This window comes from Dromiciops gliroides, chromosome 4 (assembly GCF_019393635.1).
Source record: "Dromiciops gliroides isolate mDroGli1 chromosome 4, mDroGli1.pri, whole genome shotgun sequence".
Classification (NCBI taxonomy): domain Eukaryota; kingdom Metazoa; phylum Chordata; class Mammalia; order Microbiotheria; family Microbiotheriidae; genus Dromiciops; species Dromiciops gliroides.
The window spans coordinates 361,968,158-361,995,883 of NC_057864.1; the positions used below are offsets into that span (position 1 = coordinate 361,968,158).

Here is a 27,726-nt window from a genome sequence, read left to right on the forward strand (position 1 = left end):
AATTGCTCATCAAACAATATTGCTGTCACTATGCACAACGTCCTCCCAGTTCTGCTCACTTCGCTATACATCAGTTTATATGAGTCTTTCCAGCTTTGTTCTGGGATCATCCTGTTTGTCATTTCCTATAGCACAATACCATTCCACTACAATCATATACCACAACTTCTTCAGTCATTCCTCAGTTGATGGACATTCCCTTGATTCCCAATTCTTAGCCCCACAAAGAGTTGCTATAAATATTTTTTGTACAAATTTTCCACCTTTTTTCTTTTTCACAATTACTATTGTTTCCCTCCATCCTATTCCCTTCCCCATGATATTTACTCTATTATCTATCTTCTTTCACCCTTTCCCTCTTCAAAAGGGATTTGCTTCTGTCTGTCCCCTCCCTCAATCTGCCCTCCCTTGTTTTGATGTACTTTATTTCAAAGGCAATGCATATTCACCCAACTTTGAGAAATTATTTGAGAGCCAAATGAGAGTAAGGTTTCAAAATATTTGTTAAATTACCTTAAATCCGAATTACTGAATACCCTGATATAAAATTTCATATTTTTGAATGTCAGTAATTAGATGATCAGTTACTAAAGATGAGGATACATTAGTCCTTAAGTTGTATATGAGTGTATTTAAACGAATTTAACTTTTTTTTGGTAAATCTAACTTTGTGTAGTTAACTAGAATCAATAGGATTTTTTGAAAAAAAAAATAAAGGAACATTTCCAGAAGTTACTAAAGCAATGTGTCTAAATGCTAGCATTTTTAAAAATAGAAGTTTTGATTAAAAAAATTATTTGCCTTCAATAAAGCTTAAATATACTAACATTTTTATGAGGCAGAATGAGAAAAATTAGGTATGCCATCTGAAAATAGGGGAAACTTTTATGAGTATACAACTAGCATTTAAGACACAGGAAACTAAAAATATCCTATAGAATCGGTATCTTTACATATTTATTTGTAGTAAGAAACTGTGAATTTTGCCACTGATTAATTTAAAGAATTCAGGGTGGGAAAATAGAACCACTAACACAATCACAGTAAGCTTCAAAAGATTATTTATATAGTGATTAAACTTTCTCAAATGAGATAACTTGTGTAAGTGCTTTGCAAACCTTAAAAATGTAAATAAAAATGTTAGCTAGAAATGTAAGCGAATCACAGCCTGGGGGAAAATTGGCTTCAAAGACAGCCGATGAAATAATTGTATTAATGATATAATTGGGAAGAATCATTGAACGAAAATGTCAACAAAACCTTAAAATGAAAATAGCATTAACTGGAAATAAGCTGTTCTTGAATGGTGTATCGTTTTTGGTTTTGTTTTTTGTAGTGATTTGCTATTCTAAGACTCTGCTTCGAAGATACTAACCCAATTTCCCTCCCCTCCCCCTTTTTTAATATAAGGACTGCATATTTAAATTCAGTTAAAAAATTTTAAATGTCTACTAAAATGAGTGAAAAATAATGGAATGCCTTGGGTATTAAATAATTCTCTTTGGCGGATTTGCTTTTTGTCAGCAGCTTTGATACAAATGACAATTTTGTTCAGAAAATAAATGTTTTCTGTTATCGATAATCATTGCCAGGCCACGTTAATACGAAGGGGAACCAGCCACCCGGTCCCCCCTTTCCCGGGCCTGGTGTTTAACCACAAGACTCCAGGGCTACCCTGGAGCCGGGACCGGTTCTCTAGGCCTCGAGCCCCCTTGGTCCTCTAGGAGACGCAAGATGGCCTAGGGGGTGAACGTCTGGACGCCACACCATCGCTCTCGGCCTGTTGGAATGTAGGAGCTAAACATTCAAACATGGGGTTAGAAAAATTCAGGCAGCGAAACGATCGTCTGGCGGGGGTGGGGTGGGAGCGAGTTTCTTGGACTCGACACAGAACGAGAAAGTCACGCGGGGGCGGCGAAGCTGCAGGCCAACCGGCCCGCAGTCCGTTCCGGCCCAGCCGAAGTGTGGAATTAGAAAAACAAGAGAGGGAGAACCGAGACAGGGAGGTGAGGCAACCGGCGCGGGAGGCACGCGGGACTGCGCAACCGTCCCCCGGCTCTCGCGAGGTACCGCCTCCGACACGCCCTCTATCCCCTCCCCCCTCCACCTCTGCCCGGGCGCGCCGGCGCGCCGTGCCGTCACGTGACGTCTCCGCGCGTCCACGGGCTCCGCGCTGCGGGGTTGTTGGCCGGAGAGAAAAGACTGCGAAGTGGCCGCCGTGGTAGCCCAGAAGGTGGGGGCCGGGGAAAAGTCGGGGTGGCTCGCAGCGGGCGGGCGGTGGCGCGAGGGGTCGTCTAAGGAGTGTGGGAGGGAACTCTCAAGTGTCACCTCTTCCTTCCTTTCTCCCCCCCCACCCCCCCCTTTCCGCACCCTTCCTTGTCCCGTTCGCCTCCGTGACGTGCCGGGATTCGGGCGCTCGAGGCCGGAGGGGGTCGGGTGGCTGGGGGCAAGGGGTGCGGGTGCGTAAGCCCGACGTCCCTGCTGTGTCGGGGGCTTTGGACGGCCGACCGGCCGTGGGGAGGACGGGAATGGGGCTGGGCCATCCCCGATCCCCGGCTTCTTTTTTTCTTTCCTGTCTTAATCGGTTCCGAGGGCCAGAAGCTGGCGGCGACCGTGGCCGTGGCCTCTGTCTCGCCCATAGCCGCCTCTTTAGACGTGGGGAAGACGCCGGCAGTGGCTGTCCCCGGTGCGAGAGGCGGAGCAGCGGCCATACTGCCCCGCGGGGGGCACTGCAGCCGGGGCGGTGTCGGGCCTCGGCCTGGGAGGACTTCTTGGAGGGGGGTGGGAGGGGTACACTAACTCACCCCGTCCCTGGGCTACGGGTAGCCTTGGGGTTGGGGTAGGCGCGGTCCGAGTCTTTGGACAGATCACCCCCCTTCCCCCGGCTCCAGGCTCGTTTTAGTCCCGGCTGTGGGGGGGGGGGTCTGTGGTATTGTGACCCAGGCCCCTAATATGGTTCCATCCGCGATCTTGTTATTGGTTTGGAAAAACTAGTTCTAATTATCCCCGCCCCACTCTCTCCTAGCCCCTAGTCGTTAATGCCTCTGGTGCCTCCTTGCTCTGCATCCACCCCACGGGGGAGGACTGCTCACCCGCCCACTTCCCCTTCCCGGTGAAATCTGGCCTTGCGGACTTGCAGACCTTTGTTTTGGTGGGAGTTGTAGCAAGCCCCTGATCCATCTTGGAGAAAACTGCCCAAATTCAGAATTGATACGGTGTTTTTGAAGCATTGGCGTTCGCTAGGTGCTTTGGTTTGCCGGGTACCGAGTTCTCTCTCTGCACGTTTTTTACAAGAGTGTTTTTCTTCCATTGTTGTAGCTTATTTTGTTTTCTGAAGGCTTCTGGAGAAAGGCAGATGAGAGATTTAGAGGGTGCGGGGAATTGAAACAGTCTTCATGGGTAAAATCTGAAGATGTGTAAGTTTTTTCACGTACTGACAGAATTTGCAGACTAACGAAATGGATTTCGCTTTCACTCAATTTTGTGTGATGGTGCTTTTTTTCCCCACCAGGAGTCCTCTGGCTTTGTTAAAGTGGCCCATAAGTCTTCTATTTTATAAGTGCATACATGGTACTTTTTCTAGATCCTCACTTAAGCAGTATATAGAACATTGAGGTAAAAAGGAACTGAGTCAAAACGCTCCACAATCAATGCTTGAACAATGCTATTTTCCATATAGGATTGTTATTTCATGGGTCAGGCATTTTTCTTCTGCATTTGTGTATATCCTTCCCGTTAAAAAGAGAGCACTGAAATTGTTAGGAATTGGCCTCTATTTGGTCACTGAAATTAGCAGGCTTATGAAGATTGTTTTTAAATGGAATTGTTTTAGTAACAGCAGATAAATAATATTTGCATTTTTCTTTTCCAAGTGGTACAGGAAAAACTCGGAAAATAGCTGCTGTTGGGGCTTTAAAAATAGGTCAAGTAAATCATTTAAAAAATTAAAATTTGATGTCGATGCTACTTTTCAAAATTGAGTTTTAATTTGTCAATGCAAATATTCATTTTGTTCGTGTTGCTAGATCTAGTACATATTTTACTAGAGAATTTGGAATTGGCCAAAGTTAAATTGTAGACAAAATAAGAATACATGGAATTTAAAATAATTGAATTTTATCTCTTTATGGTTTTTATGTCTTTTGTTACCTCCAAGATACATGTTGGATGTTAATCATCTTAATAGGATTGTAGTGGTAATTCTTCTATATGTTGAACTCTGAGGTAAAAGGGAGAATAGGAATTTTTCCTTTTTTCCCGTTATGTGGGTCAACTAGTAGAATATAAAATTTTCCATTGAAGTCATCAGTTATAATTTTTTCTATGCACTCCAAAGTAATTACTTGAAATGATGGAAAAATAGTAGAATTTAGGGGGTTTTATTTTTGCAATTAATATAAATTCTACAGCTACAATATCTCTGTTTTCTTTGATATACCACGATGAAACTCCTCACCAATTCTAATAGGGAATTATGGTTTGAGTTTTTTTTTTTTCCCCAGTAATATTAAGAGATTTTGCTGAACTGTATTTCTCTTGCTTGTTCCTGTTTATGACCCTGATCACATTTTCCCAAAACAGCTGGTGGGTGAGTTAATAGTAGACACCAGCTCATTAACATAGCTCTAGCCAACTTAGCATATTTATCATAGAGTCATAGGCCAATTTAGATCTGGAAGGGACTTTAGATGTTATTTAATTCATCCCCATCATTTACAGAGGAGGAAACTGAGGCCCCAGGAGATTGAATCTATTTGGTTAATTCAAAGAAAAACTGTTAAATGTCTGTTCAATCTGGGCACTTAGAATTGTATAGCTGGTTTGGAGCTTAAAGACTGTCTTGTCAAGTTTCATCTGTTCTGAACCATTCATTTTATATTATGTGATTTATAGTTGTTCCTCATCTTAAAGGTGACAGGTCTTTAGAGGTTAATCAACTTGCCCAAGGTTGAACAGCTACTTTTTGGCAGAGCCTCTCATATTTATAAAAATACTTGCAGATCATCAAATTGATTTTTTGTTTGATTAAAATGAGGAATGTGAGGAGAGCTTAATATTTATGAAACAGGATATATCATTGACATTTTAAATAGAATGTAAACCCTTACTGTCCCCCTCATCAGAAAGATTAAAGTTATAGCATGTCAAAACTACAAAAGAAAAGTTTTTCTACTTGTTAAATAAAGTTGTGGCCTGTGGCCAGGAAGAGGTAAATGGTTTTAACTTCAAGACCTTTGCTGTAAAGCATAATTTGCACTTTAGCAAATGTTAGTAAGCAAGTATTTTACTAGACGATGATAGAAACTAAAAAGGGAAACATTAGGCCATTTGTTTCCATCTAATGAACAGAATGAGAGAGAGAGAGAGAGAATATTTTTCAGGTTTATTTGCTAAGCTAACACCAATTTTCTCTTTGCTTTTGCTTCTCACCCCCTCTCTAAAAAAAATAATCGGAAGTTGAGAGGTTAAATTTTTTCACATAATGTGCTTCAGTTTTAAAAAATTTAAATTTGCAGGGGATGGAATATTTTTAAAATTTGAAAAAATATCTTTTCCATTAGAGAAGTAAGGGGAAGTCCTAACAAAATTATATTTGTTCATTTGGAATATTAGATAGTTTTTTTTGTTTTAATTACTTCATTAATTTTAAAGGATAAAAAGTAATTGTTTCTCATAAATACATTTAATTTTTTCTGACAGAAATACGTTGAATTTTTTTAGAGCGTTGATGGAAACGACAGCATTGTCATCTTTAAGTTAACTGGTGATATAAAGTCAATAATGCTAGGTAAGTAATAGTGTGTGTGTGTGTGTGTGTGTGTGTGTGTGTGTGTGTGTGTGTGTGTGTGTGTGTGTGTGTGTGTGTGTGAGAGAGAGAGAGAGAGAGAGAGAGAGATTGATTGATTGATTGATTGATTTCCATTAGGTGAACTGCTTGTTTTACTAAAGGCAGAGTCCCTATATTCATTGTCTTTTTTCCTTTTTCTTTCCTTTTTTTTTTTTTTGGTAAAGACTCCATGTCAAGGAACAAAAGGATCTAATTTTAGTTTTCTCTCCTGTCAGCTTTCCTAATGATTCTATCTTTATGTACATGCAAACAGGCACTGAAAGAACAGAAAAGAGTGGAGGTGGAGGACATCATATATAACCTGTAGATTTCTAATTAGTCCTTAATATTATTATAATTACTGCTTTTGTAATTAAATCCAATTGATCATTTTGATTTATGAAATAGCATTAATGCACGAATGCATCTAATATAGATGATCCTTCAAGTTCAAAAATCCATTTGTCTTCTAAGATCACTTGCAGTGTATAAGGTTGCTAAGTTAATATCCATCCTGTATTTCCATTTGAACTCTTAATAGGTTTACTTTATAGATGAATCTATATATCACCTTTTGGTCAAAAGTAAAAGGCAATCTCCCCACCCAATCAATAAGGGTGGGGCTTCTTTAATATTGTATCTGGTTGTTTTGGTTTTTGGGTTTTTTTGCGGGGCCATGGGGGCTAAGTGACTTGCCCGGGGTCACACAGCTATTAAGTGTCAAGTGTCTGAGGCCGGATTTGAACTCAGGTACTCCTGAATCCAGGGCCAGTGCTTTATCCACTTCACCACCTAGCTGCCCCCTATTGTATCTGTTTTTAATGATAATGGTTATGCTATGTAGACTTCATTCTTGGTTCTACTAATTACTAATTTGTGACGTTCAGCAAGTAGCTTGATTTCTCTAGATTTTAGTTTTCTCATCTGTAATATGTTGGTTGGGCTAGATATCTCATTGACTTCTTGATATAGATTGCTCCCTTGATGCATATTTAATTGACCAGTGTGGCAGTTGAAGTTAGGCATGGCTAAATAAATCATTCAGTGCTTGGCATGTTGAACCCATTTTATAAATCAGTTGATTTTTAAGGAGGGGATATTTTAAAGTGGCTTCAGCTTTCTATTTTGAATAGTTTGTGCTATTGCTTGTATTGTTGCATTATGAAAAAAAAATATTTTATATTTGACCTACAGAGGTCCTCTTTTCCACTTGCTCTGCTTCACTGGAATCTTTATCCTGTACTCTGAATTATAACCAGGGATATGGATGTTGGAAGAACCACTGTGACTCCCAAGATTTGGTAATATATGGGGAGATTGAAATATTCTTGATAACACAGATTGTGAGCTCTTTTAGTTTGAGGGATTTGGCAGGGTCTTCACTCATTCATGGTTTGTTTTTTTAGATGATTTTATCTATATGGGGAAATTCGGGTTGAGAAAACTTCTACCAATACAAATTGGTAGTTTTTCTGCAACTTAAAGTTTTAGGGAATTCCCTTGAGTTTAGGTGATTTATCCAGGGTCACTCATCCAGTTTATGCCACAGATAGGACTTGAATCCAAGTCTTCCTGACACTGTACCTTTACTTTTAAGTATAGTCTGCAGATTTCTACAAGGTATCTTCAGATTGTTGAAGTTTTTTTGGAACAAAATCGAATAAACTCAAGCTATGATGCCCCCAGAAAGTGCCTTTGGAAAGTTAAATTAGATAGGAAATAATTTCAAGGATGTGCCCAATTCTCTGTGACTGTTGTAATTAAGGTAGGTCCTAAGTGATACAGCCGTATGAAAGAAGAAAACAACAGAAACATGAGGATTTTGAAAATCAGTGCATAGAAGTTGTAACATAAGGATAGAAATTACCTTACTTTCCCCACTGAAAGTGATACTGGGCAAGTTACTTAATTAGTTTCAGCCTCAGTTTCCTTTTTGGTAAAATGAGGATGGTAGTACCTGTCTCATGGGTTGTTGTGAAGACTAAATGTGATAACAAAAATGCTTTGCAAATCTTATATAAATGTTAGCTGCTGTTTCTGCTTCATAGCTCTTTGTTTTATAGATCTCAAAAAGAGTCAAGCAAAAAGGGATGCTACCTATTGAAATCTGAATTTTAATCCTCATTCTCATGTGCTGGATTATACCCATTTGTATTTAGTATTCGAGACAAAATATTAATATGACCTTTTAAGAAATACTCCATGATCACAATTCTCTGAGCTAAATTAAGAGCCCAAATTTGTGGGCCTCTTAAAGGACCCTCTAAAGAATCTTTAGAAATGTAAGAAAGCTACTTAATCCAGGGAGAGTTTATCAGATTAGAAAATCTCATTAAGTACCAACCATGTACTTGGTTTCAATTCTTAAAGAGCTTGTCTTCAGAAATGGTTAATTAAATTAATAGATGATTCTTAGAAATAGAGCAATTGAGTTAAGACTGGAAATGTAGAAGGAAGGCAAATTTTGAAATAAACCCAGTCTTTGAATATATATGTCACAAATTGTTGCTTTTTTGTATGATCAAAAATAGTCTGTGGTGAAAATTAAATGTCAAAGTTTTATCAGTAAAAATGTACTTCTTTAGGAGGAAATTTTTAAACCATACCTAATAAAAATTCCTGGTGATGTGAATAATGATTTCAACTAGTAAAAATGTGTGGTTTTTTTAAAGGTCACTATCGTGCTCTTAAGGTTAGAGAAATAGGGTTATCATTAATAATGAAAGCAATACCTGAAATGTTATGGTATTAATCTGATATCATGCAAGAACTAAGAGTTCACCTCTTCAAACATTTTCCCTATTTGGTACATATTTCCTCTGAGTGACCCAATGACCTTTAGCCATTTTATTAGTATACTAAACATAATTTAGCTTTTAACAATGAGTTCATCTTTGTGGACATCAGATATTCTGCTGTTCTGTAATTCAATAATGACCTTGAGGGGCATATTGACAGATTTGATAGAGTTGTTTGTCCATGAATGGTTCTGTACTGTCATACTCTTTTCGTTCTTGTCCTTTTAAAAATAGTTTGTCTCTGCCGTCATTACTATTACACACACACACACACCCACACACACACACACACACACCCACACACACACACACACACACACACACACAACTTTGAAGGTACTGTTGACTTCTTGCCTGCTGAGGAACCAGATGATTGTACTTTAGAATTTTGTGTAAAATAAGAGTAAATAGTGAGATATGGTCTGGGTAAGCTCTACTCCAAGTAAAGAGAATGAGTTTAGTTTGCATTGTGAAAGCTCCAGCTTACATGTTAGGTCTTTTTTGCTTCCAAGTTCTGTTGAAAGATGTGTAGATAAGTAACCTTTGATTAATTAAGGCATTGCTGTATTTCCATAGTACTATATAACCTAAGTGGAAATAAAAGGATGATGATTGTATTTTACAGATTTTGATGAATATATTTCTTATTTGATCTACTAAGTTGCAAACGTCTTCAGGACAGGGCTTTTTTTTTTTAATGTATCTATATCTGTCACTTCTAATTCTTAGCATAGTGCCTTGCACACAATTAAATTTTTTTTTAATCTAAGCAGATAAGACTAATTCTTTGCAAGTTTTAGTCTCAGCCAGAAAATATAAACATTTGTGAGACTTTTAAAAATTACTTTTTTTTTTCCTAAGCAAAAAACAGCTTTCCCTCTTCGTGGTCCCCATTTCCCTAATGGGGGGTGGGGAACCCTGTTACAAACATGAATAGTCAAGCAAAACCATTCACATTGGCCATGTTGAAAAGAGAAAAATGCATATAAATATTTGTATGTCTGTGTGTCTGTGTATATACATATACATATACATACACATGTCTCATTCTGTAGTTTTCTTCTCAGGAAGTCTGGCTTATTTCATCATTAGTTGTCTAGAAGTCTTTCACAGCTGTTTGTCTTAATACTGTCATTGTATAAATTATTCTTTTGATTCTGTATATTCTGAATGTGTTCTTACAATTCTCACATTTCTCTAAAACCATCATCAAAATAATTTCTTACAGGACAGTAGTAACCTATCACATTAAATCTCATTTATAACTTGTTTAGCCGTTCCCTTCAGATTCTAGTTCTTTAACACCTCACAAAGAGCTATAAATATTTTTGTACCTCCTTGCAGTTGGTTTTGCTTAGGACTAATGCCATTCAGGAGACTTTAAAAATTTATGTTTTATTAATGCTTTTTAATATGTCATTATTCCCTCTTAGCTTTGTGAAAGTTCCCAACCCCCACTCCCCTGAATTGTATTTTGTAACAAAAATATTTAAGCAGAACCAACAAACACAATGAAATCCCACATTCTAGTGGATGTCCCACATTCTTCATCTGTAGTCCTCCATCTCCTGAGACACATGAATTTTGTTTCATCATTTTTCCTGGACTGAAATTGGTCATTCCATTCAGAATTTTATCTCCTTTAATGGGTTTTTGTCTGTTTATACTATTATGTTAATTGCTTATGTTCTGGTTCTGCTTGCTTTGTAATCATTTCATTGGCATCTTCCCTTGTTTTTCTTAGTTCCTTATTTATAGTTTTTTTAAGCTTTTAAGAAAAATTTTTTTTTAATTCATATGGCACAGTTTTTCTGGCCATTCCCTTTTTATGGATGCACATTATGTTTCTAGTTTTTGCTGTCAACAAAAGTACTGCGACGGATATTCTTTTTTCCTTCAGCATCCTCAAATATTATGTACTCAGTAGTCAGATCCCTATGTGAAAGGCTAGGAACACTTGAGTCATACTTCTTACTTAATTTCAATTTCTTTTCCAAACCAGTTACACCATTTCACATGTCCATTAACAGTATATCAGTATGTCTTATCTTCCCATGTCTTCCAGTGGCTATACCATCTTTTTTTCCTCTTTGTCCATTTGTTAGGTGTGAAATGAAACCTCAAGAGTTTTAATTTAATTTTTATTTCCAATTATTAGTGATTTGGAGTAAACTTTTATTTTGGTTGGTTTTGATAGCTAACAATATTCTTGAAAACTATTCATAGCCTTTGACCAACTGACAGAGAATAGGTTGGTCTTTTGTGTCAGTTTCATATATAACTGATTTTTATCAAAGATAATTGATGCCAAAAATTTTTTTTCTCACTTGACATATTTACTTACTCTACTTGTAACTATTTTAATCATGCAAGAGATTGTTAATTTAACATATTGGAAATTGTCTACTTTGTATTTTATGGCTCCCTTTTATCCCTTATTTGCCTAAGAATTTTCACTCTAAATAGGGTTGTCTTGACCTTTTATATTTAGGTTACTTAGCCATTCAAAGGTTAGTTTTTCAAATGTTAACAGAATATTTACAGCCGATTTCAGAAAGGAATTACATTGTTTTTGTTGCCATTGCCAGTTTTTTAAAAAATTATGATTCTTTTCCGAGGGTTTTGTTGTTCTTGGGCTATGCCAATGTATTTTGTAAATTATCTCCTGACACATTTTACTAATTTTAATCTATATTTCCTTTAGTTTACAGAGAAATTAATGCAAGTAGGCTCTCCCTTTGTAACACAAAGAATGACCCAGTAGTGAGGAAACCGTACTTTAACTTGACTAACTGCCTGTGAAGAGGATGTTTTATTCTTATAACAGACATCAGTGGGATCTATGATAGAAATGTAAGTATAACATCTCTTTTTAATCTGAAACTGTTATTATTGAACTTATACAAATAACTGTAATGTGACATATGAACTGGATTATTTAATTTATATACAATGAGAAACAATAGAATAATTAACTGGTGCTTTATTTTTTTCTTTTCTTTTCTTTTCTTTTTGCAGGGCAATGAGGGTTAAGTAACTTGCAGGGTCACACAGCTAGTAAGTGTCAAGTGTCTGAGGCTGGATTTGAACTCAGGTCCTCCTGAATCCAGGGCCAGTGCTCTATCCACTGCACCACCTAGCTGCCCCTACTGGTGCTTTATTTTTATGATTTTTGTAGAGAAGATTAGAGATTTAAATATTTTACTAACATTAAATCTTGGAAATAGCCTCCTATGTAAGTGGTAGGTGGTAGTTTTATCATCTATTTATATAGATGATTTATATATATGATTGGGACTTAGAATTTTCCCGAGACTCTAGAACCCCAGAAGTAAAAGTAATCTCAAAGTCATCTAATTTGGTTAATGCTCAAGGCAGTAACATTCATTCAAATAGGAATAGGTTCTACAATTTCTCTTAATAGATCTTATTTAAATTACTGGTTTGGTTGGGTGAAAGTTGGGGGAATGTATTTTTTTGAGGGGAAGGTATTCGTTATCAGCCAGTTTGAATAAATTCAGCTTCCTACAGTACTATAACAGATCTTTGGGATTTGCTAATTTGTATATTGCTAGCTTGCCATGGCTTTTGGATTTCTTTCTGAATTTGTGCTGTGCTGTCAGTGATTTTCTATCTTCTACTCAGTTTTGGGTCATAAGTGTTCCTTTTGCCATTTGGAGGAGATATGTCACTGAGAGGCTTTTAGTATTTGAGATAACTGTTGTGACTTATTTATCTATACTCTTGTAGAAATTAAGTGAATTTGAGTTTTGCACAGATTTGACTGTTTTGTTATTTTGATCATTTATTAAGGAAGAAGTAATAGAGAAGTCTCAGGGTAGATCTTTGGGATATAACCATAGTTGGGATAGGATGTAGATAATGATCCAGTAAAGGAGGCTTTGGAGTAGTCAGATATATTAAAGTAGACCCAAATTAAAGCAGTATCATGAAGACCCAGAGAGAAGAGGAAGGTCAAGAAGAATGAGAACTGACAAAATTATCATTCGACTTGTCAAATAAGAGATGATGAGAAACTGGAGAGAAAGCAGTGGTTTTGAGCGAAGAGATTGGGAAGTTAGAGAAGAGCATGTGGTGATCTTTTTCTCAGAGTTTAGGTGTCAAAGATTTAGAGCTGGAAGGAAGCTTGGAGGTCATGTAGTCCAGCTCCCTCATTTTACAGACGAGGAAGCACAGGTAAAGTGACTTGGCTGAAGTAAGAACGGAGCTTTTTTTTGAGCTCAGTATTCTGATTCCAAATTCAGCACTCTTTTCTACTGTACCATGAGGTATATAGGAAGCCTGAAGGATAAATGTGAAGAGCAAGTGAAAGATTCTGAGGATGGAGGGAAACCTACATATTATTTGTAGACATCAGGAAAAGAGGGACCATTTTTCACATTATAATCATAGGAAGTATAATATAAGTATATTTTGCTATGATGATATGATAAACCAGTCTACATTCAGATGTCAAAAATTGTAAATTACCAAGCCATGAAACGTTTTGTAGGAATAATTATTGATAATGGAGTTAGACACAGATTTATTTTGTATCTGTTAATCTGAGCTTTGTTGTAAACATAAAAATAAATTGATACTTGCTGTAGTGAAAAGAACTATTTTGGGGAGATAATTTTTATTTTATGCTACCATGAAGTTATCTTCTCCTTCCCTCACCTCTTCTTGCATTACCTATTTAATTAAGTCATGAGGGGCAGCTAGATGGTTCAGTGGTCCTGGAGTCAGGAGTACCTGAGGCCTCAGACACTTAACACTTACTAGCTGTGTGACCCTGGGCAAGTCACTTAACCCCAATTGCCTCACTTAAAAAAAAAAAAGTCATGAGAGATTTACTTTGAAAATAATCAGTTTTTGCTTGTCTTCTCATTGAGTGGAGAGGGAAGGGAAAGTATTTGAAACTCAAAGGTTTAAGAAGCAAATGTTAAAAAATTGTTTTTATGTGTAATTGGGGAAAAACACAATATTAAATGAAAAAAGAAAAAATAATCAGTCGTTTTTTAAAATTAAACCTTAAAAATTGTTGAAAATAAATGATTAGACTGACTAGCCATACTATTGAGGGGAGAGCAGTATGATGGGTTATTCAAAATGACTAGTAACAAAAATATTTGACTTTAAAATGGTTTTGTTCATTATATCTGAAGGATTTCCTTACTATGGGAATTTGACACCATCAACTTTTCGTTATCTTTGCCAGTGGAAGAGGCATAGATAATATGCCAGAGTTATTTATATTTGACTTAGTTGTTTATTGCATCATAGGTAATACCAAAGTTATTTATATTTGACTTACTCTTTTATTGTAGTAAGTAGCCTTAATTTTAATTTCTGGTTGACATTGAGTGTGATACATAATTTAAAATTTGCTGTGGGTGATGGTTGTTTGTAAATTGTCATCCTTTTTTACCTCTGCAATTTTCTTTAGGATCACTGCTTTTTTCCTGTCCGACGACTTTTGAAGTTTCCTTTCCTGAATCATTATCTGTATCCTCTCCCCTAATTGTAGATGTACTCCCAATCCTCAGTCCTAAGCTGTCTTTGTGTACTCTCTCACTGGATCACATCATATGCCCCCATGCATTTAATTATGATTATGTAGATAACTCCCAAATCCACATAGTCCCTATTCTTCTTAACCTCAATCCATTGTAACCAGCTGCCTGTTAGATATTTTAAACTGAATGTCCCTTAGGAATCTAAAAATCAGCACATACAACACAGAACTCACTTTCTCTTGTACTCACCCATTGTTCAAACTACACCATTCGCTCAAAGGCATTACAATCTTTTTATTCTTTCAGATTTTTGTAGCCTCTCTTGTCATATTCAACTCTTCTACTTTGTATCACATACTTAATCTATTGTTAAATGTTGTTGATTCTACCTCGAACATTTCTCATATCCTTTCTCATCTCCCCACTCACATAACTACAACCCTAATTCAAGTTTTCTACACCTCTAGATAGGACCTTTGAAATAGCCTCCTTAAAGTTTCCCTTCTTCTATACCCTATCCAATTTATACTCCACGTGGCTTCCAAAGTAAGTTTTTTGATAAAAACACAGGTCTGACTATGTCAGTACCAAGGGTAAACTCAAAATAGCTTGTTATTTCCTCTATTATCAAATACAGACTTCCCTGTTTAGCATTTAAAACCCTTCATAAGCTAGTTTGAGACTGATTTTCAGGGCTTATTATGCATCACTCTGCTTCCTGCACTCTACACTTAAGCCAAACTGTCCTTGCTGTTCCTCATACAAGACACTCCATCTGTTGCCTCTACACTTTTGCATAGGCTGCTCCCCATGTTTGGAATGCACACCCTCTTCATTTCTGCCTATTTAAAATGTGGTTGTTTTTTTTCCAAAGCTCAATTTAAGTGCCACTTTCTAAGAGAGAATTTTTCCTTATGTCCTAAGCTATTAGTGCCTTCCCTCTCAATACTGTTTTTCTCAATAAACCATGAAGTCCTTAAGCATGAGGATTATTAACTTTTTCTTTGTATCCCCAGTAAATTCTCACATATGTTGGGAGATTGATATGAGAAACAAGGGAAACTAGAATTGAGTCTTAATTCTTTTTTCGTTCCTCTCTTGCCCAAGTCAATTCATTTTCCTACTCCAAGCTAGAGATAGACAGCATTCTCTATCAGATAGGCTATCTAAACAGAACTATCCTTAACTCACAGAGCTGCTTGTTTTTCTGGCTAGATCCATTTCTTGAGGTGAAGGTACAGAAAAAGAAGAATTATTAGAAATTTGAGAGTGTTGTTGAGAAGCATGCGTGAAAATATGCGATAAGGAAGTATGAAGCAGTTAGGTGGTACAGTGGATAGTGTTGGGCCTGGAGTCAGAAAGACCTGAGTTCAAATCCTACCTTAGATACCTAGTGGCTGTTTGACTTTGAGCACTTCACTTTGCCTTTGTTTGCTTCCTCAGGTGGTTGTGAGCTTCCAATGAGACACATAGCAGGTGCTATATAAATGCTAGTTACTGTTGTCATTGTTATTATCATGATGAGCCTGGCAGGATTGCTGGTTCTCTTTCAACACTGTCATATCAACAACTCAAATTAAAAACTTTAGAACAAGTTTTAAAGCATCATTTTTTTTCTTTCCTTGATCCATTAATTCTTTGCCTCATCTTGTATTTTTTTTAATGTTTTTACTGTTACTAACTTAAAGTAATTATATAGTTGCTAGCTCTTCTATCACCCACTTGAAGTAATCCTTAAATCAGAGAGGGTGTGTGTGTGTGTGTGTGTGTGTGTGTGAGTGAGGGGGGGGGGGCCGAGGGGGAGAGATGGAGATGGAGATGGAGATGGATGGATGGACCTCTTTGACAGTCTGATGAACCCTGTGAACCTCTTCTCAGGATAAAGATTTTAGATCCATGAAATAAATATGTGATATTAAGAAGGAAGTCAATTATATTGAAATACATTATCAATATTTTCAAATTTAAAAAATGCATCCCGACAAGTTCTGCTTTAGGGCCACTGACAAAAAAAAAATCACCTTTCTTTCAGACACTACCTGTGGCAGGTTAGACAAAAATTAATGCTTCAAAGGCATTATCACTTGGTATATAGTCATTGAAAAGGGGGGGGGGGCAGTGTTGTATTGTGCATACATAGTTGTCCTTTCAAGACCAGATTTAAGGTTCTTCCTTTGAAGCATACTGGTATTGTGGTCTTAGGCAAGGTAGTTTACTTCTCAGTGCTCCAGAAAAATCTAGGAGTATAAATTTCAGAGCTGGATCTTGAAGAATGGGTAAGATATAAAGGGTATTAAAAGGAAAAAAGGAAGCAAGAAAAGTCATTTAGTGTGTGGAGATTGATGTGTACAAAGGCATGAAAAATGGGAAAGTATGTGATAAATTTAACTTTTCTTTGGCCAAAATAAACCCAAGATGCTTGAAAGGGAATAGTAAAAAATAATAATAATAATAAAATTTTAAAAAAGAAAGGGAATAGTAAAAGATTAAACTACAAAGAGATTGTGGGCATATTTTATAGGACCTTTGAATGTCAGACTGAGGAGTATGGACTTCATTTAGTAGACCATAGAGAGCCATCAATTTTTTTTTTGGAGAGGTAAAATAACACAGATCTACGTTAAAAAGATTAATCTGGCAACAGTGTATTCAGAATACTTAACTTTGCTGATGTAGTTTAAATAAAATAATGTAAACATTGGTTGGTTTTTGTATGATTGTTTTTTTATCATGGCAGAAGTATCCCCTAAGTATCCATAGTCCAATAAGAAGTGGATGGCTTCCATGTAACTTTACAATTAAATGGTTTATTTCTCTCTGGTTTGAAAGGAACAATTCATCCTATAATTTTCTTAAAGAGCCACAAAATTAATCTGGGGGTGGAGGGATCACAACTCTGAAATGTATTGCATATTTTCTAAAAATAAAATATATACCTCACTTCTTGTAGCATATCTGAGTTCTTTGTTTAATATCATATGGTCTGTGGCTGGAACTAAGGCTGTTTCAAATAGTATCTGATCTGGACTTGCAATTTTTTCAGATAAGTATTGGGAGCTCCCAGTGAGGAAACTCCTTCTACCAATGTATCTTACAGTCTTAGAAAGTTGGGCAATGAGAGGTTGTGACTTTCCCAGGATTACATAGACATTGTGTCAGAGCTTGTATTTGAATCCTGACTGAGGTGAGCCTTTTCTATCCACTATGCCATGCCTGCCTCAAATATTTACAATTTTTTTTCATGGAAAAAAAAATGGAAAAAACACTTTCTGATAAGTGATTTAAAATCTAATTGGTTAAACTTAAAAATACACCACTCTTAAAGGTTTCTTCAAAGTCTTTTTTCAAAGTGGTACCTTGCCATGTTTATTTCCTTTTAATTCCTCCATCTCTTTCAGACATAATTTTCTCTGTATTGCCTTTAATCCAAAAATATCCCATATTATTCAGCTTGAACACTCCATATAACGAGTCCTCAAAATGTGCTTTGATTGATTGGGGAAAGCAACTAATTTCCCCATAACCGAGTTTAAATAGTAATGTGGAAGTTAAGCCCCCAGAGTCAAATCTGTTCCTTAGCCTATTTCATTTGCTACCACCTCCTTCAGGCTAACTACTTTCCACCCTCACACCCAGCCCCAGGACCTGCAGGTTCATTGACAGGCTTTTTCTGTTAAGGAAACTCCACTTACTGCCCAGGCAGGTCACCTCTTCAATTCTAGCCTTAGAGTTGCCTGGAGCATGAGAAATTAAATGACTTCTCCTAGGTCAAACTGCAGGATTTACCAGATAGGAATTAAAGCATATCTGATTCACTTGGTTTTGCTACCACTCACTTCTGTATGGGGGATTATTAACTGTGTGTGTGTGTGTGTGTGTGTGTGTGTGTTCGCGCAAGCGCGCTTGAGAGAGGGGGGGAGAGGGAGAGGGAGGGATGGACGGACCCTTTGGCAATCTGATAAAACTCATGAACTCCTCCTTAGAATGTTTTTAATATTTAAATATGTTTGATGTTTTAAAATAAATACCTAGGATTAAGAAAGCAATGTTGAAATACAGTTAGCAAAATACTTTTAAAAAACTACACATGGGGCAGCTAAGTGGCACAGTGGATAAAGCACTGGCCTTGGATTCAGGAGGACCTGAGTTCAGACCCAGCCTCAGACACTTGACACTTACTAGCTGTGTGACCCTGGGCAAGTCACTTAACCCCCATTGCCGGCCCCCCCCCCCCAAAAAAAGGACTTGCATACTTATAGTCCTTTTCCACCCTCACCTCACCCATTTCAACCCTCCACCATTTGCTTATAAATCCTTCAGGATGTAAGTCATAACTACTATGCTCAGTGCTTTGCACATCTTAGGTGTTTAATAAATATTTTTATAGAATTAATATAGCCTGAGATAATTACTGACACATATATATGTACACACACACACATATATAAAACACCAATAGTTAGATATAAAAGTGGCCTTATTTTCCATTATCCGTAGCTTCTAGTGCTTGCCTCTCTAAGGGGTTCCTTGTATCTCTCCCATAGGTATTTTGTATATACCTATTAATGTACTTCTGACTTCCCAACTTCCCTTTAGCCCATCGTCTATCACATAAGTATTTAATGCTTGGTGATTGATTTAAAAGGTCATAAGATTGAAGAACTGATTGGCAGCCTATATGTATTTCTGACTTTTGTTATTTTTGCTTCCCCTTCTCCCTTCTTCATTTCAAGTTACTTTATTTATATAGACTCTCAGTTTTTTATGTATTGTTTGAGCAGGGAATGGGAAAATTCCTTGATCCTCAGGATTATCTGTAATGCACACAGACTTTTTTTGGTAATTTTTGTGACTGGATGATTTTGAAAACAATTTTTATATACTGTGATAATGGATGCCCTCTCTCTTCTTTAGGATGGCTGGCTGTGGTGAAATTGATCACACAATAAACATGCTTCCCACGAACAGAAAGGCAAATGAGTCCTGTTCCAGTGCTGGACCTTCTCTTACTGTCCCTGAATGTGCCATCTGTCTGCAAACATGTGTTCACCCAGTCAGTCTTCCCTGTAAGCATGTATTCTGCTATTTGTGTGTAAAGGGAGCTTCATGGCTTGGAAAGCGATGTGCACTCTGTCGGCAAGAGATTCCTGAGGACTTTCTTGACAAACCAACTTTGTTATCACCAGAGGAACTAAAAGCAGCAAGTAGAGGCAATGGAGAATATGCCTGGTATTATGAAGGAAGAAATGGGTGGTGGCAGTATGATGAACGTACCAGTAGGGAGCTAGAAGATGCTTTCTCCAAAGGTAAAAAGAGCACTGAAATGTTAATTGCTGGGTTTCTGTATGTCGCTGATCTTGAAAACATGGTTCAATACAGGAGAAACGAACATGGACGGCGTAGGAAAATTAAACGGGATATAATAGATATACCAAAGAAGGGAGTGGCTGGACTTAGGCTGGACTGTGACTCTACTGCAGTTAATTTAGCAAGAGAGAGCTCTGCAGATGGAGCGGACAATATATCAGCCCAGGCTGGGGCTTCTGTGCTGCCTCTAGTGTCTACTTCTGTTAGACCCTTAACTTCACTAGATGGCCAATTAACAAGCCCTGCAACACCTTCACCTGATGCAAGCAATTCTCTAGAGGACTCTTTTGCTCACTTGCAAATCAGTGGAGACAGCATGGCTGAAAGGAGTCACAGGGGAGAGGGAGAGGAAGACCATGAATTACTATCTTCAGGCAGGGTACCAGCACCAGACGCCTCCGTTGAGGAAACGGAATCAGATGCTAGTAGTGATAGTGAGGATGTATCTGCTCACATTGCACGACACTTATCCTCAACTCAGCAGAGACATTTGGTTCCAAATGTAAATCAGATAGCAGCTGATAGACCTGCAGCAGGGGGTGGAGGAGTGAGTGCCAATGTCAGGTCTAGAAGACCTGATGGACAGTGCACGGTAACTGAAGTTTAAAGATGTCGTCAGCTACATGTTCCAGAATACAAGTACATCTGTAATGGTATCTGTAAATTTCTGCCCATGAGACATTACACTCATCCCCTAGTAGAGTATTTTGGGGTTAGGGGGTGGGAAAGGGGACTGGGAAGAATTGGCCTGTAACTAAAATGTCTAATATGTCTCTGGAAAATTTATTTAAAAGTCAGGAACTTGGGTGTTGATAGTTGAAAGCTACTTAGCAATACCCAGTTTTTCTTCTAGAAGTATTTTGTAGTGGGGTTTTTGGTTGTTTTTCTTGTCTTTCTTTTCTTTTCTTTCCTTTTCTTTTTTTTCCTCTCTTTTTTCTTTTCTTTTCTTTTTTTTTTTTTGAGATCCTCAATCCTTTTGGCCACTGTGTATTTCTCTGTGCACTAACTGTCTTCATTATCTGACTGTTGCATTGTGTCTTATTTCTCTGCACCGATCGACATATGGAAAGAACACTAAATTTGGGAGCAATATGAGATGCCGGTTATTGATAAGAGCAGGATGCTTAATTTAATGTGAAAATAGATTATGTTTGGAAGTTATGAGGGATATTTTAAATAAATAAGCAACCATTTTTATCTTCAAGTTCTCAAAATGAAAATGTAAACAGCTAAAATAACTTCTGTTCCATAATCCTGACTGTAACACTTTGTAGTGTTCCCATAAGCTTTGCTGTCTAGTCCTTGTAGTTTGAGGTTTCTCCTAATCTCTCATCTTTTTCTTTTCTTTGTTTTTGTTACAAAATTTATAATTTAATAAATACTACAATTTGTCAAAATAACCCATGCCTGCTTGTCCTTTGTTTGAATCTGAGGGGAAAGAAGGAATTTTTCCCCTAAAAATTGGTATATTTTGGAGCATTGGCACAATAATAATCGTTTTAAGATTTGTACAACAACAATGTGTGATTTCTCCTTGTACTATTTTGGAAAGTAGTAGAAAACATGAAAACAAAACCATTGCTTTTGGCAGCTTTGAGAAGACCACCAGAAATACTTTTATTAATTTGGTGAAGCTTCTTAATGTAGTGAAAGCACTGAAAGTGAAAGTTAAGGCAGCTTCATTCTACTATTTATTTGCGGTATAAACTTGAGCAAGTCACTGGGTTTCAGTTTTCTTATTTATAAAATGAGAATGATGATATTTATACAATCTCTCACAGGGTTATTATGATGAAGTTGTTTTATAAATTATTTTTATTTGTGGTTTCAACATACAGAGGACATATAGCAATCTCATAAGAAAATCCAAACCAGGACACTATTTGCCCAAAGTGTGGTCGGCAAACATGAACTCTAATTTTACTGGGTAAGCCTTATCTCAAATTTTTTTTCACCCCTTTGACCATAAATGGATGTATTTAATTAGGTTGATCATTTTGGATCTGGCATTGCAGAGCTAATCCCATAGCTTTTAAGTAGTTCTGAATTTATTGCTCTTACACGTAACTCATATATTTAGATTTTAGACATGACATTTTACAGAGATAAGAGATTCCCTTTTTTGTATAACAACTGGACCTTGTACATATGATCCTATAAATAGCTTTAAAGGTCATCTTACTGTCAATCATGGGTTTTTCTGAATATAATAGTTTTTTATTAGTACTGAAGCTTCATTATATTTGACCCAGATGTGGGAAAATAATACTCCAGCAACAATTGAACCAAACCACTGAGGAATCTCCTACCACCCTTTGGGGAAGCTTTTCATGGGATAGAGGCAAGCCTTCTTCAAGCAACAATTTCCAGAATTCTTTATGGACTACTAAATCCTGGTTCTGCTACTTAACTACTGTGACATTTTAACACTCTGGTCTTTAGTTTCTACACATTTTAAATGCAATTGGATTAGCTGATCTCAATTTGCTTCCAGTTCTATACCTATGATCCTGTGACCTTCATTCAGGATCTCTGCCCAGATAGGATAGGATGGTTTGTTGTATCTCATCTGACTTGCCCTATTTCCACTATTGAATGATACTGAATGATTTCATGCAAATGGAGACTTGATGATTTCTTGTGCTCTGAAATAGCATTTTACAGCATTTTCTGGGTCAGACATTCCATCTTCTTCAGGATTTGGTTTGGAATGAACTTACCTGCCTTGGTAGATCACTTTTTAGGTCTGATGGATGAATTGATGCTGGTGAAAGTAACTGCAGACCTGTCAGCTCTCCTGACAGTGCTACTAGAATGGGGTATATTGTTAACCTGATAGGTATGGAATATTTGGGTGCTAGCAAAACATTTGTCAGTGCTTCTCATAATAGCATTCTGAATAAGAAGGAGATGTGTAGGGTGGCTCATAGTACAAAATCCTGTCTGAAAAATTGTTCATTATTGGGTCCCATGTCAGCCTAGAAAGAGATTTTTTTACAGGCACAGTGCCTGCAACATAGTAATGCTTTTTCTTTACCTGAAGCACCACTGGTATCTTTCTGCCTTTGGCCATGTTCTGTTCAACATTTTTATAAATTATTTGGATAAAGCCACAGGTACTGCCTTTATATTGGAAGCAGTTGGTGGCACAGTAAAGAGAGCCCTGGCTGTGGAGTCAAGAAGACCTGAGTGTTGATCCTAACTCAGACACTTACTAGCTGTATGACTCTGGGCAAGTCACCTAACCTTATTTGCCTGAGTTTACTCAGCTATAAAATGGAGAAAATAATTGCACCCATCATAGCAGTTTTGAGAACCAAATGAAATATCTATAAACACAGTATAATCTTTCATAGAATTGACACTATAAATGCTTATTCCCTTCCTTTATTCCTTTTTTTTGTGAATAACTAAGGGAGATAGCTAAAATACTGAGTAACAAATTAGGACAATGAGCTCAAAACTAAACCAAAAAATTGAATAAGAATAATTGCTTAAATCTTAATATTCATTTAAAAACAACTGTTCAGTACAGGCTTAGAAAGATATGGCTAGTGTGGGAACCATTTTTTAATTGGGGAGTGTTAGCTAAGCGGCTCGCTGCAATATTGGGGCAAGGAAGGAGACCGGCAGCCTCCCTCAAAACACAACAGGATTTATTTTAACAAGAACGAACTTTAAAAAAACACAAACAGGATCAGTAGGATCAAGGGAAAGGAAATAAAATGGGGAAAGGGAAATTATAAAATACCACCACCCAGGAGTCAGCTGAGAATACACAGCAGAGCTCCTGTCACCTTCCAGCTTCCAGCTAGAATGGCGAATTCTCCTCCCCAATCCCAGAAAACCCACAGCCTCCAGCCAATTGGATGGCCGCTCTGACAGTCACACAACTGCCCTCACTAGGCTTCCAATCATTTTAACTTTGCCAGGCCCATGTAGGCGTCGGTGAGTGGTGGTGAGGTGAGGTGCCAGCACCATGGCAACGGTTACAACCAGTGGTTGGAGCACCATGCGGTTTGTGGAGCCCCAGGCCAGTGCGAGCCGAGGCATAAAAACCTCAAATAACAATTCTTTACACTAGGCAGGAGTTACAATTTAAGCAGTCGAGTTTGACATGACAGCCAAACTTGGCTTACATTACATTAATAGGAAACTAGATTTGAAATGAACAAGTTGTAGTCCTGTTGTAATCTATGCTGAATTGGCTAAATGGAGTTCATTTCTGGATGTCATATTTTAGGATGTATATTGACAACTGTGGAAGCATGTTCAGAGGATGATGAGGAAACTCATTAACAATATCCCCCTCTTTCATTTAACTATCCCTTGTAACAAAAACTAACAATTTCATTTGCCATTCCATGCAAATACTAGTTGAAGGATTTGGGGAATCTTTGGAGTAGGTAAAAAAAAGTGGGAATAAGAATGAGAATATCACTAAATTTTTGAAAGGCAGCCATATGGAGGTGAGATTAGTCTTGGTATATTTGGTTCTAGGGAGAGTATAACAAGGACTACTAGGTAGAAACTGCAGACAAGGGTAGGTCACAACTCACTTTAGCAAAAACATCCAAACTGCTGTAGAAATAAAATGGACTGCCAGAGTCCATTCTTTATTTTTGAGTGGATGAAAACTTGTTGAGACATAATGTAGCAGATAGATTCTATCCATTTATGGTTTGGGATAAATGATCCTGAGTTTCTTTCCAGAACAGTTTCTGTTAAAATTATTCCTTGATTCTCTTATATGAAGGCTAAAATTTTTAGTTCTAAATGTAGTGGGGAATAGTCTTAATCGAATAGATACTAATTAATACATCAACAAGCAAAAATGTTCCACCAGTGTAGAACTAACATTTTCTCTTTCAGTAGGCTGGAGTGAACTATATACTTGGAGAGAATTTTTTTTTGCTAATTAATCATTGGATCATATGATACAGAAATCAGAAGAGACCCCTAAAGGCCAGAATGTAGCCCTCTCATTTTAGAAAATGAAACTGAGGCACAAGTTGAGATTTACACAGGATTATCTAAATCATAGGTAGTTTCTAATGTATGATTTGAATTCTAATTCTGAAATCCAATTACACAATACTGTTCTTTTTGTACAGATTTCTAAAAAGCTTTATTAATGTCCCTTGTTATTAATAATATCCCCCTCTTTCATCTAACTATTCCTTGTAACAAAAACTAACAATTTCATTTGCCAGCATATGCATATAATATTTAGCACTTACAGCCCACCCTACCTTTCTTCTAAGAAATGTTACATTGAATGTCCATAATATTGGTAGATAAAAAAGAATGAAAAATGTCTTTAATCTTCTGACCTCAGTAAATGAAAAAGAAAACAATTTTCTGACAACTTTCAGGATAACAGCATAATTAATGAGTTAAAATATATTTTAATCAGATTAAGAGTAACAAATATATAATTTCCTCCCAATATAGAAACATTTCCATGCCTTATACGTAATACCACATTAATATTACATTTCTGTTTTTTAAACATTTCAGTAGGAAGTGTTTGCAAAATATTATGTTATTTACAAACTACTTGTTAAATTTTTTTTTTTTAGCAATAGCCTCCAAATTAGCAGGTCCACCCCAAAGTGTGCTCAAAACATCTCTTTCAGTCTCTAGTGCATCTTCTAAAGCAAGTTCTTTTCCTGAAGAAACCACAGTCTTCAAAGCTCTAATTACTTCTGGTGGACCACTGATAAATTGTTCTAGCCATCTTCGTGCTTCTTCTAAAGACTGACCTTCTTCAGAAGACTGTAGAATCCCATCAGCTATTCCTATTTTCAGAGCTGTTGTAGAATCCAGTTTGAGAGCTCCACCTAACACTTTTAGGGTTTGTCTGCTGCCAATTATGTCAATCAGTCGGGCAGTTCCACCCCAACTTGGTATTATGCCCATTTCTTTATGGACAAATCTGATCTCACTTGATGGAGTCATAAGCCTATAAAAGGGAGAGAAAAACGTGACTAGTTATATGTGTAACCTCCTCATACTGAGAAGTGAAAATCAAATTCTTTTTGCATTATAGATAAGTCAAGAAAAGAATCCTATTAAAACTATCTTTACATGTAACTGAACAAAAATACTATTAAGTCTGGGGGGAAAAATGTCTAATATTATGAAATCTGTCTTCATTATCTATGGATTCAGGAATATACACAGTACTTCAACTTAATAACAGTCCCTTTGAAAATAGTGCCATTTTAAAATAGCCAAATAGTTTTTTTTTAAATGACAGAACTTTTGTAATTGCTGCATTCTTTTCACTTAGTTTTAAGAGTGTAATAGAGAAATGTAGAATAATTTTATAAATTTTTTTTTAGTTAAGAAATGTTAAGTATATGATATATAAGAAGAGAAAACTAGCAGTGCTACTAGTTAGGACACAAAAAACTTAAGACAGAATAGACCTTCCCTCTTAATATTCACATGATTCCCTAGAACAGGTGCAAATCACATTTTGACAAGTAGCCATTTAAAACATTTCCAAAATTTGAAATCACTGAGGGAGAGGGAAAGATAAGAAGGGCGTGTCAAGAATTGTCTGAGGAGATTATTGAAAAGAAAACAGACTGATTATATGAGCCTGTGATGTTCCTTTTTCCTCTGTGGAGTTATTTCCATAAACAATTTTCTCTGGTATTGTTGACCCATCTTTATTGGACAGCTGATTCCCACCAGGAACCTCTACTTCATACCAGTCTGAGGAACATAAAACTGAATTAATTCACTCAAATAGACTACCTAAGCAAAATGGATTTAATAATAGGCCAAAATATGCACTTTCTATTCTCTTAGAGGCTGATCTAGAGTAACCATGAATCTCAAACCCTGTAGTGTCTTGGTTACACTAAATAGCGTTGCAATAAATAGGAATGTTGACCCTCATCTATAGGGAAGTCTGTCTTCAATTTTGATTCTGCACCCAGTACACCCTCCATTTCAGCAGCATACACTTAGATAAACCCACAGTTCTGATTTAGAGTAGCAATCATTGACTTTTATATGATTATACCATATTACAAAGAGACACTTTGTCAGAGGAAAGCCTAAGCATATGATTCAGTAAAGCAGTGCAATTTTAAAATCAAGTCAACAGGTGTCTGCCCTGTATCAGGAACTGCTAAGAGCTGTGGATACAAAGAAAGGGAAAAACCAGTCCCTGTTCTCAAGGATCTCAGAAGTCTAATAGGGGAGACAATATGTAAATAACTTTGCACTAACAAAGCCCAAGATAAACTGGAGATTATCTTGGAGGGAAGGCTTTTTGTGGAAGGTAGGGGATTTTAGCTAGGATTTGAAGGAAGCCAGGAAATTGGGACTCTTATTCATTTTTCAATATATTTTATGACTAAGAAAATGTGGTCTATAGAAAAACTGTGCAAAGGATTGCCTCTCCCTTTTTTAATTTTCAAAGAAACCCTTGAGACATGCATTTTGGCTATCAAAGTTTTTGCAGAAATGGGAAAGGCAGGCACATGGGCTGGTAGTGTCTTTTTGGTGGCCCTTTTGGGGGGAAATAATGCAGTTCTTGTTTTTCTTAAATTTTCTGGTAAGCAACTTTACATACTAAAATATTTTTAAATTCAATCTTAATGTAGTTTTGAAATTGTAGGGACTCTGGCACTGATTTCTTTGTGTATTTGTCCGGTCTGCTGTTCTGATTTTATCAATCTTATTTTCCATTTACTGAGGTGGCAGAATTCAGATATGATATTTCCACTGTTGATAATGAAAATAGATCACTAAAAATGTTGGCAAACATGTCCTATTTGGGGGGTTATTAGTTTTGTTATTCTCCCAGCTTAGTCATTAAGTATTTATCTAGCACCTGTTATAAATTGCTGGTGGTACATATGCAAAAATGAGATAGTTCCTACATTCAGGTAGTTCATATTCTATTGTAGTTATGGGAGTGTGGCTAAGAGAAGCAGTAGAACAAAATGTTCACAGATAAGTAAATAAAGGATACATTCAAATTAAATTACAAGTATTTGGGGAGGAGCATTCCTAAAAATCAGAGATATAAGGAAAGACCATTTGTAGTCAGTGCAAATGCAAAAGGCAGGGTAAAAGAATATTCAGGAAAGATCAAGCAGGCCAGGGGAAGTAGAGTATAATCATCCTGGAAAGACAGAATGCAGCAAGTTTGTAAAAGGTTTTAAATGCTAAAGAGAATTTTACATTTTAT

At 36.9% G+C, this 27,726-nt stretch overlaps 2 protein-coding genes across 5 annotated transcripts in view; one reads left to right on the forward strand and one right to left on the reverse strand.

The window, feature by feature from the left end:
• The first annotated feature begins 2,103 nt into the window (after positions 1-2,103).
• RNF146 (ring finger protein 146) lies at positions 2,104-20,911 on the forward strand. 3 transcript variants are annotated; one of them, XM_044002647.1, is made up of 4 exons: positions 2,104-2,233; positions 5,701-5,788; positions 11,330-11,478; positions 19,059-20,911. In XM_044002647.1, the coding sequence occupies exons 3-4, from the start codon at positions 11,468-11,470 to the stop codon at positions 20,116-20,118; spliced, it is 1,071 nt and encodes a 356-aa protein (XP_043858582.1). In that variant the 5' UTR covers positions 2,104-2,233; positions 5,701-5,788; positions 11,330-11,467; the 3' UTR covers positions 20,119-20,911. The 3 variants fall into 3 exon arrangements, with proteins under 3 accessions (XP_043858582.1, XP_043858585.1, XP_043858583.1); XM_044002650.1 differs by having other exon boundaries at positions 2,142-2,233; positions 5,722-5,788; XM_044002648.1 differs by lacking the exon at positions 2,104-2,233 and adding an exon at positions 3,246-3,416.
• A 3,184-nt stretch (positions 20,912-24,095) lies between these two features.
• Positions 24,096-27,726, reverse strand: part of ECHDC1 (ethylmalonyl-CoA decarboxylase 1) — a 59,502-nt gene continuing 55,871 nt past the window's right edge. For both annotated transcript variants that reach the window (XM_044002450.1, XM_044002449.1), the window contains exon 6: positions 24,096-25,476. In XM_044002450.1, the coding sequence (XP_043858385.1) occupies positions 25,068-25,476 (409 nt within the window). In that variant the 3' untranslated portion in view covers positions 24,096-25,067. The remainder of the gene's footprint in view (positions 25,477-27,726) is intronic.